Source organism: Ctenopharyngodon idella, chromosome 22, assembly GCF_019924925.1.
Source record: "Ctenopharyngodon idella isolate HZGC_01 chromosome 22, HZGC01, whole genome shotgun sequence".
Lineage (NCBI taxonomy): Eukaryota > Metazoa > Chordata > Actinopteri > Cypriniformes > Xenocyprididae > Ctenopharyngodon > Ctenopharyngodon idella.
Window position 1 is genome coordinate 19193194 of NC_067241.1, and position 14085 is coordinate 19207278.

General features: G+C 37.2%; 2 protein-coding genes across 12 annotated transcripts in view; one reads left to right on the top strand and one right to left on the bottom strand.

Moving 5' to 3' along the window:
• Window positions 1-436: 436 nt before the first annotated feature.
• On the bottom strand, window positions 437-5548 carry tmem107l (transmembrane protein 107 like). The gene is made up of 6 exons (XM_051879991.1): window positions 5381-5548; window positions 5166-5256; window positions 5019-5086; window positions 2464-2564; window positions 2099-2195; window positions 437-1985 (listed from the first exon to the last, which is right to left on the bottom strand). The coding sequence occupies exons 2-6, from the start codon at window positions 5250-5252 to the stop codon at window positions 1916-1918; spliced, it is 423 nt and encodes a 140-aa protein (XP_051735951.1). The 5' UTR covers window positions 5253-5256; window positions 5381-5548; the 3' UTR covers window positions 437-1915.
• Window positions 5549-7571: 2023 nt separating this feature from the next.
• Window positions 7572-14085, top strand: part of huwe1 (HECT, UBA and WWE domain containing E3 ubiquitin protein ligase 1) — a 43370-nt gene continuing 36856 nt past the window's right edge. For 9 of the 11 annotated variants that reach the window (XM_051879060.1, XM_051879071.1, XM_051879069.1 and 6 more), the window contains exons 1-10: window positions 7572-7669; window positions 10391-10440; window positions 11707-11776; window positions 11871-11969; window positions 12047-12253; window positions 12349-12501; window positions 12863-12925; window positions 13490-13567; window positions 13711-13758; window positions 13882-14050. In XM_051879060.1, the coding sequence (XP_051735020.1) occupies window positions 11732-11776; window positions 11871-11969; window positions 12047-12253; window positions 12349-12501; window positions 12863-12925; window positions 13490-13567; window positions 13711-13758; window positions 13882-14050 (862 nt within the window). In that variant the 5' untranslated portion in view covers window positions 7572-7669; window positions 10391-10440; window positions 11707-11731. Of the gene's footprint in view, window positions 7670-8875; window positions 9049-9114; window positions 9298-10390; window positions 10441-11706; window positions 11777-11870; window positions 11970-12046; window positions 12254-12348; window positions 12502-12862; window positions 12926-13489; window positions 13568-13710; window positions 13759-13881; window positions 14051-14085 lie in introns of those variants that run through there. The other 2 variants (XM_051879062.1, XM_051879063.1) reach the window with 2 other exon arrangements.

Sequence of the window (14085 nt, forward strand, 5' to 3'; positions counted from 1 at the left end):
TCACCATGTACCTCGCAGGCTCACGGACTCATCACTCCTGTGAAGGACTAACTTCTCTCGGCAGTTCTACAGCATATCAACAAACACCTTGATGTTTGCTAAGAACATAAATATAAATCTACCCTTGTAAGCCGATGGAATACATAATGTAGGTACATGATGTGCTTCACGTAGGTTCACAAGAAATGCTCTGGTGAACTTTTTTCTTCTTACTGCAGCTTTTTTCAAGGTTTTAACTTTTAAGGCAAGGTGAATAGGGGGAAAAAATTAACTAATACATATCACCATACTTCCCCAGCTGATTGATTACATTAAAAATTGCAAACATTTCTTGCATTACAATGTTATGTTTGAATATGCAAATGAGGGGTTATCTAATTAAATATGTGCTCATTTGCATAAATTTCTAGAACAAAAATCTGAATATTGGATGACGTCAGATTTAAAATTCTCGTTTAATTTTTTGGACATATTAAATTCAAAGGTTTTTACAGAGGGAATATCTCTTTTTATCACTCCATAAATGAGAAAATACTATCAACAGCCAGAAAAAAAAAAAAAAATTCACCATTTTTTTTAGGAATAAAATGTTGTATAATAACAGGCAAATTACATATCAACAAATCCTGCTGTAAAAGCCTTCAGAATATAGATAGGAATAAAACTGTAAAGTTTGGTGTGAAAAGTGCAAAATCTCAAAATTGACAGGTGCCTGAAAAAACAGTGTATAGACTATCTGGCAAATATGCTTAAAATAAATATGCTAACTTGTTAAAGTTACAGCGTACATGTATCTTGTGACTCAAGCAGATGTTTGGCTAATTCTCACTGTGAATCTCCAGGAGTTTAACACCTTCCAATTCCAGCTGAAATGTCAACATATTATGATCAAAACATTCAGTGTTCACTCACAAGAAGAAAGAAAGTCATACAGGTTTAGAATAACATGAGGTTAAGTAAATGATGACAAAATTTTAATTTTTGTATGAACTTCTATGCATTTGGGGAGTGCAATTAGTATTATATAGTATAATTCATATTTCTTGTGCTTATAATTAACAGGTTTTATGAGTAAACCATGTTCAAAGTCACTTAAATACCATGCTCAGTTTGAACTTCAGCAGATCGTCTTCACCATATCTACATGCCTAAGTGCATTGAGTTGCTGCCATGTGATTGGCTGATTAGATATTTGTGTTAAAGGGTTAGTTCACCCAAAAATGAAAATTATGTCATTAATTATTCAACCACTGAATCAGTGGTTCAGAGCGCCAAAATCCCATGATTTCAGTAAACGAGGCTTCGTTACGTCATAATTGTTTTGAAACTTCAATAGTTCACGTGACTCTGGCAGTTTGACCACTGATTCAAAACAAAAGATTAGTAAAGCTTTGAAGTTTCATGAAGCAGTGTTTTGAAATCACACATCACTAAATATTGTTGAATAAAGTCACTATTTTGTTATTTTTGGCGCACAAAAAGTATTCTAGTCGCTTTATAATATTAAGGTTGAACCACTGTAGTCACATGAACTGTTTTAAATATGTTTTTAGTGGCTTTCTGGGCATTAGTGTTATTGCTGGCGATGCAGGCCTCACTGAGTCATCGGATTTATTATATAGTAAAATTCATATTTCTTCTGCTTATAATTAACAGGTTTTATGAGTAAACGTGTGTGATCTGAAAAACGTGAAGCATAAACAGAACCAGTTTGTCATCAGTTGTATCAAAATACAAAATGCTTTAATTCATTACAAAGGGTACAAAATATTATAATTTCATTTTTTTTTTTAAAGTACTTATTTAGAAACAGGTTTATTGGTCCAGTGAAAGTTATTCTGAATTCAGGTGATTCTGGTACATCGGTGATGGAAGGACAATATCTGACTCGCCTGAACCAAGAGGGCAGAGACACTCAAAGAGGCTTCCTCTTAAATCCAAACACTACAACAAAGAGGATCATCTCATATAGTGCTGGAATCACACTGAAACATAGAGAAAAACATGATTACAAAATGTTTTCAAACAGACACAATCGAAAAAAATTATTAAGACCATTCATAGTTATGCATTGACTGTTAATTATACACTGACTGACCTACAGAAGCCAAAGATCCACCAGTAGATGGTGCAGGCCCATTGCTCAAATAAGAAGAAGGCCAAAGCCACAGAGCCACTGGCATGACATCCAATAGCTGCAAAGTGACAGTTAAATAAAATTCTGTACCAGTATTATGATAGCCATATCATTTACAACCAAAAATGACTAATTGCTGTCACTACAAATGTCATTCTACCTCATGATCAAACACGAAGATCTCATTGTACTGCATTAGTTTTTGGACTGCTCTAGGATAATAAAAGTAAAGATATCCATCTCAAGACGACAACTAAGCCTGCTTTGCTGTGTCTTCACATCTACTTGTTGAGCCTGTTGTGATGATGTGCTACTGGTAAGGATACACAGAAGAGCTTGATTGTTGTTGAACATAGAAACTCCACAGAGGAACCCAACCAGCTCGATGGCAAACAGGCCCAAGGTCACGGATAATGCCACCACAAGCCTGAATGATTAGGAAGATTAATGAGCATATTTACTATGCATAAATATTATGAAGTAAATAACATGATAGTCATTGTTTGTCTGGAGATATATATATATACACACAACGATCAGGCATAACATTATGACCACCTTCCTAATATTGTGGTGGTCCCACTTTTGCTGCCAAAACAGACCCCTGAAGGTGTGCTGTGGTATCTGACACCAAGATGTCAGCAGCAGATCCTTTAAGCCCTGTAAGTTGCGAGGAGGAGCCTCCATGGATCGAACTTGTTTGTTCAGCACATCCCACAGATGCTCGATTAGACTGAGATCTGGGGAATTTGGAGGCCAAGTCAACATCTCAAACTCGTTGTTGTGCTTGGTTTGACTGTATATATAAAAAAAAACAATATATATCATAATGTTATGCTTGATCTGTGTATGTACAGTGCTCAGCGTAAATGAGTACACCCCCTTTGAAAAGTAACATTTTAAACAATATCTCAATGAACACAAAAACAATTTCCAAAATGTTGAATAGACTAAGTTTAATATAACATCTGTTTAACTTATAACATGAAAGTGAGGTTAATAATATAACTTAGAGAACAACATTTTCAGTTTTACTCAAATTAGGGTGATGCAAAAATGAGTACACCCCACTGAAAGTCTCTGGAGCAAAGCTAAATTTTATACTACAAATGTCTAATTTAACAAGAATTCAAGCACAGGTGAGTCTAATTATTCATTACACAGGTGTCCAGCAGACAGCTGACTATAAAAGGGTGTTAAAACCCCTTCCCATTTCATGCTGTCAGCAATGGCACCACATGGAAGAGAAATGTCACAAGACCTGAGAAAGAAAATCATTTCTTTACACCAGAAAGATGAAGGCTACAAGAAGATCAGCAAAGCTTTACTTATCAGTCAGAATACTGTAGCAAAAGTGGTACAAAAATGTATGGAACTGCATCCATCTCACAGAGACGTCCAGGTCGTCCACGGAAGTTAACACCTCGACAGGAGCGTCTTCTGATGAGAAGGGTTGAAGAAAATCGGCATGCAAGTTCACTGCAGTTATCTAAAGAAGTAGAAAGCCAAACTGGGGTGACTATTTCCCGTGACACAATACGGCGTATACTGCAGAGGAATGGCGTGCATGGGTGCCGTCCACGAAAGAAGCCTCTCCTAAAGCCTCTCCTAAAGCCCAGGCACAAAAAAGCCCGCCTAGAGTTTGCCAGGGCCCATGCTGACAAAGATGAAGACTGCTGGGACTCTATACTCTGGAGCGATGAGACCAAGATGAATGTTTTTGGAACTGATGGCTTCAAAACTGTATGGCGTCGCAAAAGTGAGGAATACAAAGAAAAATACATGGTGCCTCCAGTGAAACATTATGGTGTCAGTGTCCTCGTGTGGGGCTGCATGAGTGCTGCTGGTGTCGGGAAGCTGCATTTCATTGATGGCATCATGAATTCACAGATGTACTGCTCTATACTGAAAGAGAAGATGCTACCATCACTCCGTGCCCTTGGTCGCCGTGCACTTTTCCAACATGACAATGATCCTAAACACATTTCTGAAGAAGAACAGGGTGAAAGTGATTCAATCGAACACCTATGGGGAATTCTAAAGAGACAAGTTGAGCATCACTCTCCATCCAGCATCCAGTCTCTAAAAGAGCTCATTCTTGAAGAATGGAAAAAGATAGATGTTGCAAAATGTCGCCAACCTGTTCATTCCACGCCTAGAAGACTTGGTGCTGTCATTAAAATCATGGAGGCCATACAAAGTACTAGATGTAGTAGTTTTTGTTGTGGGGTGTACTCATTTTTGCATCACCCTAATTTGAGTAAAACTGAAAAATGTGTAATCTAAGTTATATTATTAACCTTACTTTCATGTTTTAAGTTAAACAGATGTTCTATAAAACTTGGTCTTGTCAACATTTTGGAAATTGTTTTTGTGTTCATTGAGATATTGTTTAAAATGCTACTTTTCAAAGGGGGTGTACTCATTTACGCTGAGCACTGTACCATTCAAAAGTTGGGGAAGTTCAGCAAGGCTGCATTATGATCAAAATGACAGTAAAGAATTGCTACAAAAATATATATTTAAAAAAATTGCTGTTCTTTTGAAGTTTATATTCTGAAGAAAAAAAAAAAATGTATCAAGGTTTCCACAAAAAATATTAAGCAGCACAATTGTTTTCAATATTGATAATAATAAGAAATGTTTCATGAGCATCAAATCTGCCTATTAGAATGATTTCTGAAAAATCACGTGACAATGAAAACTGGAGTAATGATGCTGAAACTTCAATAGAAAAGAGCTAAATTGTAATAATTTCAAATAAATACAGGCTTGGTGAGCATAAGAGACTTCTTTCAAAAACTTCTGAATACTATAAATTGAAAAAAAAAAAAATTCACATCATATTAATTTGTCATTGGATCAAGACGGTTGTTCTTACCTCGTGTCCTCCAACCTGTATTCTTCATTAGTGTAGTCTAGTGGTAGGCAAGCTCTGACACTGTTCTCCTGTGGGATATTAATCACAGACCTGAATGCAATGATATACTGTGATACAATAACGATTAAACACACGAGAAGTTCTTACCCGAGACCAGAATATGATGATTACTATTACAAGATGCGCGACGAGAGTCAAGAAACGGGCTGGAACCAGAGTGTTTACCACCGACATTGGACTAGACAAAATACGACATCATGTGAGATTAAGCTGTGAAATTGAGCACAGCACTAAAGGCTTGTTCGTCTCGTAAACGAGCGGTTTACACAAAACGTGTGACTTCTAACCGCGGATATACGTACCAGTGTTAAAATTTGTTTCTGTCAAATAACAAAGTAGAGCCTGCTTCTAGGCATCTGTTTTACTGAATAACAAAAGCTGTGGACAGTTTTCCTTCGATTAAGCTTCAGGTTGCTACGACAACACTCTTCTTCTATTTGGCGAATCTGTTATGTACCAAAAACAGACCATCAAACAGATTCATGCTGCCACCTTTTGGCAGGAGTTGCTCTCTGACTAACTGGGGCAGTTAGTAAACCTAAGGGATAGTTCACCCAAAAATGAAAATTCTGTCATCATTTACTCATCCTCAGGTTGTTCCAAACCTGTATAAGTTTCTTTGTTCTGTTGAACACAAAGGAAGATATATTGAATAAAGTTTGTAACCAGGCTGCTTTGGGGCACCATTGACTTACTATGGAAGTCAATGGAGCCCCAGAACTGTTCAGTTTCCCACATTCTTTAAAATATATTCCTTTGTGTTCAACAGAACAAAGAAATTTATACAGGTTTGGAACAACCTGAGGGTGAGTAAATGATGACAGAATTTTCATTTTTGTGTGAAGTATCACTTTAAGAAAGGGGACACAAAATATCTTAAAATGATTTAAAATAAATTACATTTAGATCGTTCAAAAATTCATATGTAAATTTGAATAGGCGTCATTTTTAACCTTTAGAAAAATTTGGAATATTACATAGGCCTTTATACAACTGATGAGATCTTTTTCACTACAACATAAAATTATGGCAAAGTAAACAATTAAAATGTGTCCCCTCAAAAATTGGTGGCATTGGGAAATTCTTTAAATGTATCGTTATTTGTTATACACTACCAGTCAAAAGTTTGGAAACATTACTATTTTTAATGTTTTGGAACTAAGTCTCTTATGCTCATTAAGGCTGCATTTATTTCATAATAAATACAGAAAAAATAACAATATTGTGAAATATTATTACACTTTAAAATTATGGCTTTCTATTTTAATATACTTTAGAATTTAATTTATTTCTGTGTTCAAAGCTGAATTTTCAGCATCATTACTCCAGTCTTCAGTGTCACATGATCCTTCAGAAATCATTCTAATATGCTGATTTATTATCAATGTTGGAAACAGTTGTGCTGCTTAATATTATTTTATAACCTGTGATACTTTTTCAGGATTCTTTGATGAATAAAAAGTAAAAAAATATCAGCATTTATTTAAAATAGAAATCTTTTGTAACAATATACACTACCGTTCAAAAGTTTGGGGTCAGTAATTTTTTTTCTTTCGTTTTAAAAAAAAAGAAAAAAAAAAGAAATTAATACTTTTATTCAGCACAGATGTGTTAAATTGATAAAAGAAGATTTATATTGTTAGAAAAGATTTATATTTTGAATAAATGCTGTTCTTTTTAACCTTTTATTCATCAATGAATCCTGAAAAAGTATCACAGGTTCCAAAATAATATTAAGCAGCACAACTGTTTCCAACATTGATGATAAATCAGCATATTACAATGATTTCTGAAGGATCATGTGACACTGAAGACTGGAGTAATGATGCTGAAAATTCAGCTTTGCATCACAGAAATAAATTAAATTCTAAGGTATATTAAAATAGAAAACCATAATTTTAAATTTTAATAACATTTCACAATTTTATTGTTTTTTCTGTATTTATTATGAAATAAATGCAGCCTTAATGAGCATAAGAGACTTCATTCAAAAACATTAAAAATAGTAATGTTTAGTGTATTTACATCCCTAGTTTCTGATAGGCCTAATAAAAACACCTGAAAACAATGTTTTCGTTATAGTTTTAGCAACAATTGAAGATAGAATGCACTCACTGTTATATCTTTTAGCAATGGAGACAATGGAGAGTAATAAAAATTGAGAATTATAGCTCTAAATGCAAGACAGTTTTAGGAAGATTTTTAGATTATTGCTTTTGCCATTTGGGCTTGAGGGTGCAGAAATGACAATCTTGAATAGGCAAAAACATCTTAATTTCAATTTAATCACTTGCATTATTGTATCTTGTTTGTTGCATCTGTTTTCCTTCTTTGACAGTGTTTTTTGGGTACACGAAGTTTCAAGAGATGCACAAACGACCAAAAATGGATTAATATACAGACATATTTAATTATACCGAATACTGATCATATTTTGAATCGTTCTGTATAGGAGCAGATCACTGAAGGGGTTGGTCTGCGTATCTAGAGCAGGTTACTATTGGAGCACAGGAAGCCAACTGAAATATCGCGAGATTTACATCCCCACTCGCTGCTGTAAGATGGAGAAGTTATGTTGAGGCGCAATCGAGGTAAGAGCTTAAATTAGTCTTTGTCTGTTAGGTGGAGACGTCTGTGGCTAACTCTACATGAACGTTAAGAGTAACAGACGGGTTTGCTTGCAAATTGTACGTGTGTACTATGATTAAAATGAGTGTTTTTGATGCAAAGACCGGACACTTAGCTAATATAAACCGCCATTTTTAATTTGCGGTCCGTCTGACGAGCATTGTGGTGTGTTGAATGCTCGCGCGATGTGCGCGCGCATAGATAGACTGAAATCTATTTACACTCTGTAGGCAGAATCTCTAAAATTAAATATAATAATCGTGCATCAGTGTAAATGGTGGGGAACTGGCGGGTAATGTCATATGATTCTATCAGTGAATCACGACGAAAAGAGCATGCGTATGTGATAGCTAGTGCTAAATGAGATGTGCAATGTTAAATTTTTTGTAGGATTTATGCATTTAAGCCTTCAAAACATCGTGTTCTCTGTATATGGATGCTCATACCTAAAATGTGCTGAGTCGTCAAGTTCAGCAACAGTCGACACCTAATTTCCTCTTACCTGGCCTTCAGGGGTTACATTTTCCACCTTCGGTCTTATGTTATTAAAATATACAATTTCCCATAAGAAGAATTCACTGTTTATATCCCCCAAACATCTGTCATATATGATCCTACTGTAGAGATTACTGCTGATGGAGAATATAGGTCAGTAAAACCAAACTGACCCCAAAATAAATAAATAAAATAATATCACCACACTTCATCCTATCGGTTTTGTTTTATGAGTATCTAAACTGATGCTGATGACTGGAATGAAACACGCCAAACTACAGTAAACAAAGCAACTGAGTGAGAAAATGATTAAAATCTAATTATAATCATGTCATACTATTAGTGTAATTCATTTCTTTTCAAGCTAGTAGTTAGGTTAAACCGTATTATAATCAATAAAATCTAATATCTCCTAATGTAGTGCATTAACAAAAATACATCCAGATTGTTTGATTGATTGCAAAATGCATGAACTTTTCTTTTAGGCTGAAAAATGTAGTCATCAAATCTGAACTTAAACCTTAAGTATCTATAGCTGGCTCCTAAATATTATTTCAGATAATTGTATTTTTACACTTTAATATCATGTGTGACACGCTACGTTCGCCCCAAATGCAGCTACGCACAAGTGCAGCAGTAAAAAGTGAGAAATTGAGCCGTCCACTGGAAGTCAGTGTTATGGTAGGCCCGAGTAGAGAATGATTCAGCGAGATATTCTGCGTTTCTCAGCTAACCACCAAACCAACGCATGCACGAGCATCTCATCCGCCAGCACCGCGCGCGCTTCACCAGCTACAGTTCATCGAGACGAAGCGCTTGCTGAAAATGTGTGATAATATACGCCACGGTACGGCTGTGGAAGCGCTGTGACAGACGCTGTTTTTGTGAGCTAGAGATCTGAGGGGAGTGAGCGGGTTTGCCGGAGCAGGCCAGGCTGAGCCGGGCTCTCGATTAGACCAGAGCATGTGTGCAGCCCGGAGGGAAAATATGGACCTGTGTAGCTTCGCTCCTGACGTATTCCGCCTCAGTCGAGCCTTCTATTAAGGATTTGACGAATGTTTGTTGGAAAAGATGGGCTTTGGTAACGATTTTAAGAGTGAGTTGAAGATTGCGGGTTTGTGTTGACATGTTGAGGGGAATTATGTGCCGCTTAGAGCTCTGTAGCTCGCGAGCTCAGAATCAAAGATGTCGCGCGAGCGGCTAACGGTCAAATTTCCTCACAGTTCGCGTACGGTGATTTTGTTAGTTTCTTGAAAAATCGGCGATGATCGTGTTTATCTGCGTCATTAAACAAGAATGACGTGACCACGTTTATCCGCAAAACTTAGCTTGCTGACTGAGGTAGCTTGTTAGCAAGGAAAAACTAGATAGCATGTTAGCTGCCTTTTTCCTCACATTGATCTCCGTTTGCTGGGTTGTTTTCGTTCGAAGTAGTTAATGAAATAATATGTAGAGTTATTGTTTTATTTACACCGTGGCTGTGTTACTTTCACTTATTCCTACGATTTGTTTGTTTACGGTGTTGTGCTTTCGTTTATGGGCTCCGGTTAGTAATGTCATTGTAATTTTAGGTATTCGGTAACTAGCTGCTGTGTTGCTCCCACGACTACAACACCGTTTGGTTCTCTAACAAGAACTACATTAGTGTGTTTCTTTAGTAATTACATTTACGTTTAATAGCATAGCTGAGTAAAGGCTTATGCTGGCTTATTTATGTCAGGTTCTTTGATCACAGGCCAGTGCTTCTCTTTGACCGGGTTCAAGGTCCTAAATCAGTTTTGTTTCTCAGTAGGAGTGCACAAGTTTCTAAAAAAAAAAAAAACCGCTACATTGACAGCCTTTTGTTTCAGAAGGAGCAAATGAATTGGTTGAATTCATTAAGGACGTGTATGTAAAATGCTAGAGTTTATCTGTGCCCAGAATCTGCCCTATATCTGAACCAATGTGGGTTGCTTTTCCTTTGGCTTGCTCTCAGACTTTTGTTAACTTTCTGCCAGACCTGATTTAGTTTTTATTCTACAGCTAATTAGTATTAGATTGTTTTTGACCATTTAGAATAACTATTTTCTGATATACTTTAAATGACCTCTCAGAGCTGTAGTGTAGAGGGTTTGGCAGCAAGATCACAAACATTCTTATGTTCATTCTTAGGGAGTGTTTCACATTTATCTTTCTTTTTTTGACTTTAGGTTTTGCACATGAAAAATGCCGTTAAGTTGGAATTGCCAAATAATATACCGTGAGTTCTTTTACATTTTCTGAATTTATCTGCTTGCATAATTTGGATGAATGTTTACACTGACATTTTGGCACTTGAGCCTACATTTGGATATGATTATTTATGAATATGTAATTGTTCTTGTATGACTCAAAAATGCACCTCATAAGGGCTTTTCACACTGTGCTTAACCCTGGTTTATTATTATAAACCACTTTTTAATCCTCAGGTAAAGAAACGTTTCACACTTATCCGGTTTTGTGGCGTTAACACCAAATTACGCTGTTAAACTTGTACAGTGTGAAATGATGCAGTGTTAGACAGTCACAGAGACACTGCGTGTTGTATAAACAGTAGTTTGTAAGGGAAAAACAGTTGGCGGAAAAGTTTGAATGGGAGAAAGTGCAACTCGCAATATGGCGGAATAGTCCCGCCTTCTAAATGAAAGAGGCAATTGCTAATTGGTAAAGTCTTTGACTTTACCAAAGACTTTGATATATGATGATACGCAATGCTAGAGTAGGGTGACCATATGTGCCATTTTCCCAGGACGTGTCCTGTCCAGGATTTCTAAGTTGCATTTTGTTTTCATATTTGCGGAAGGTAATGACTGAAAAATAATTTGACCAATAGCGTGCATTATACATAATCGACCAATCGTGGCTTGCGAGAAGGCTGGATCTACAGAGAACGGTCAAAGCATTGCAAATACGACAACATTTTAATGCACTGCATGAAGACTGTCAATAAGAACAGTGGCTTGCACAGACCTCCGTGTAGAAATCGCGTTCCGGGGGCACATCGATATGACCACTTCACAATTAAAGAGGCAAGCCATTTTAGGCAATTTTAGAAATCCTGGACAGGACGCGTCCTGGGAAAATGGCACATATGGTCACCCAATGCTAGAGGCTTTATGTAAACAGGTCATGTGCTGCTTTCATCCAGTCACTGACACTGCAAATATGCAAATAAGGACAATATTCCAGGGTTTAGGAATGTACAGTGTGAAACTTCAGTTTATGTATACCCAGTATTAATTTTTAACCCCAGGTAAAGTTTGTAATTTGTAACCTAAAGTAATATCCAAGATTCCATTTATCCAGGGTTTAGAATGACCCAGGGTTAACTAATTCAAGAGGGAAAGGCCTTATAGTCTTTTTTTCCATCTTTGATACTGTGCTATACTTGAATGTCATGCAGTGGCATGTAGATAAGTATTATTCACTGTTTATTTGACTGAGCTTTTTTATTATTCTCCCTCATGATTTGATGTGCTTTTTGTAGGAACCGAGTGTAGAAATTAGTGACCATGAAGGTTGACAGAAGTAAATTGAAGAAAACCCCCACTGAAGCGGTCAGTATGCAGAATTTCTTTGCATTTGGAGTATTTGAGGTTGTGTGTGTGCGCGTTTCCTCATTGTTGACATGTTCTTGCGCTCCTCCTCCAGCCTGCCGACTGCAGGACTCTCATAGAGAAGCTAAAAGGATGCAGTGATGAACAGCTGTTGCTGGAACTGCAGCAAATCAAGACCTGGAATATTGGCAAGGTATACACTGGAACATGTACCATCATAGTGTTTAATATGCATGTTCAGATGTCTAATGACGACCTGTTTCTCTTCAGTGTGAGTTGTATCATTGGGTGGACTTGCTGGACCGTTTCGATGGCATCCTCTGTGATGCAGGGCAGACAGTGGAGAACATGTCGTGGTTGTTGGTGTGCGACCGGCCAGAGAATGGGCAGCTAAAAGCCTTATTGCTGGCTGTGCTCAACTTCACCGCGCTGTTAATTGAATACAGTTTTTCAAGACACCTGTACAGCTCTATAGAGGTACCACAACCCCTGACCAACAAAACCTGCTTCTTTTAGCCTGGTTCATCACGAGTTGATTTTGAGGGTTTGCTTTTTTCTTTTTGTGTCTGTAGCACTTGACCACCCTTCTAGCATCATGTGACATGCAGGTGGTTCTGTCTGTGCTGAATCTCCTGTATGTGTTCAGCAAACGTTCCAACTACATCACCAGACTGGGCTCAGACAAGAGGAGCCCACTCCTTGCCCGTTTGCAACATCTGGCCGAGGTATGAAAGCTCTACTTTTAGTCTTCGTCATATTATTTTTTTTTTCTCAGTTTTGATCGCTCAAGTCAAGGAGATTGAAATGCCGTGTCAGGAAACAGCTGCAAATCAAAAGCCTTTGTAATTTGCTGTACTTGTCATTTTTAAAAGTTTATTCCATGAATTGTCTGATTCCAGTGTGAAATTTTGAATCCTCATTGAAATGAGTTCATTTGTTTTGTATCGGTTCTAACTAAAGCAACATGCTGACCTGCTTCTGTACAGACCAGATGATTTCATGGTTTGTTCACTGACATTTGAAGGTTGATTCTTGTTTTCTTTCATTCTACACCTTTTCCTAACTCTCTTATTTCCACTGTCGTAGAGCTGGGGTGGTAAAGAGAATGGCTTTGGTCTTGCAGAGTGTTGCAGAGATCTGGCGATGTCGGTATGCTATTATGCTCTATTACATGTTATACTATGTCATTGTGAAAAGAGGAAAAAAAACCTACGCTTTAGTTGTGCGCACCATTGATATTAAGTGCTACTAATTATGCCCTGCAAACTAACTTAAGGCCTTTTCACACCAAGGACAATAACTATAACGATAACGGCAGAGAAACTGTCGTTGGAATCACTTTCAGAATGATTTTTTTTTTTCCAGCTGATAAAAACATTGACAGCCAATCAGAATCCATCCTGCTCTAAAGAGCTCAAGCATTTAAAGTGGCAGACGACGACATAACTACAGTACGCACTTACAATAAACAGAATGATGCCATCTGCTGGGGTTGATGCTAATATACAGTAGTCAACATTTGAAGTAAATCAAAACCTTTCAGCAAAGTTGTCCTAAAACTTTCTTCTTAGGACAACTTTGATTAACTTTTTTGATCCACTTCAAATGTTGTCTACTATAGTTATCTTTATAGCTATCGATCTTGGTGTGGGCGTGCCTTTAGTCTTGTAATTTGTTTGTTTTTTATTTCTGATGTCTATCTTTTTTCTCCAGAAATATCCACCGAGTGCCACCACATTGCACTTTGAGTTTTATGCAGAACCCAGCTCTGAGGTCAAAGTGGAGAAAAAGGTATGCATGGAGTCATGATTCCCTTTATTTTGCCATTCTCATTCAACAATGTCTTTTTTGTTAGGGAAAACAATTCATTTCTTTTTGTCCTGTTTTGTGTAGAACCTTTTAACCTTTGTTGTACCCTTTCCCCCTCTTAACAGTCGAGCAGTAATACGCTACACTACATTCATATCGAACAACTTGATAAGGTGAGTTCCTTTTGTTGTTTTCATTTGCCATCCTTGTGGAACAGTTAATGGAAGTGCATAGACCTTTAACAGCTATTGATTACGCTTGAATTTAATTTCTGCTTTTCCCCGGTGTGCCCTCAGATTTCCGAGAGCCCTTCAGAGATCATGGAGTCTCTGACGGCTATGTACAACATCCCTAAAGACAAACAAATATTGCTTTTCACACACATTCGCCTGGCACACGGCTTCTCCAACCACAAGAGGAGACTGCAGGCTGTGCAAGCCAGGCTGCATGCCATCTCTATACTCGGTAAGTGACCTCTGGTACCGACCAAAATAAGTACA

Coding starts and splice junctions, on each gene's coding strand:
- tmem107l (XM_051879991.1), bottom strand. CDS start 5,252: ATGTCGGTGGTAAACACTCTGGTTCCAGCCCGTTTCTTGACTCTCGTC. Junction 2,196..2,463: donor CAACAATCAAGCTCTTCTGT/GTATCCTTACCA, acceptor GTCACTTTGCAG/CTATTGGATGTCATGCCAGT. Junction 1,986..2,098: donor TGGATCTTTGGCTTCTGTAG/GTCAGTCAGTGT, acceptor TCTATGTTTCAG/TGTGATTCCAGCACTATATG.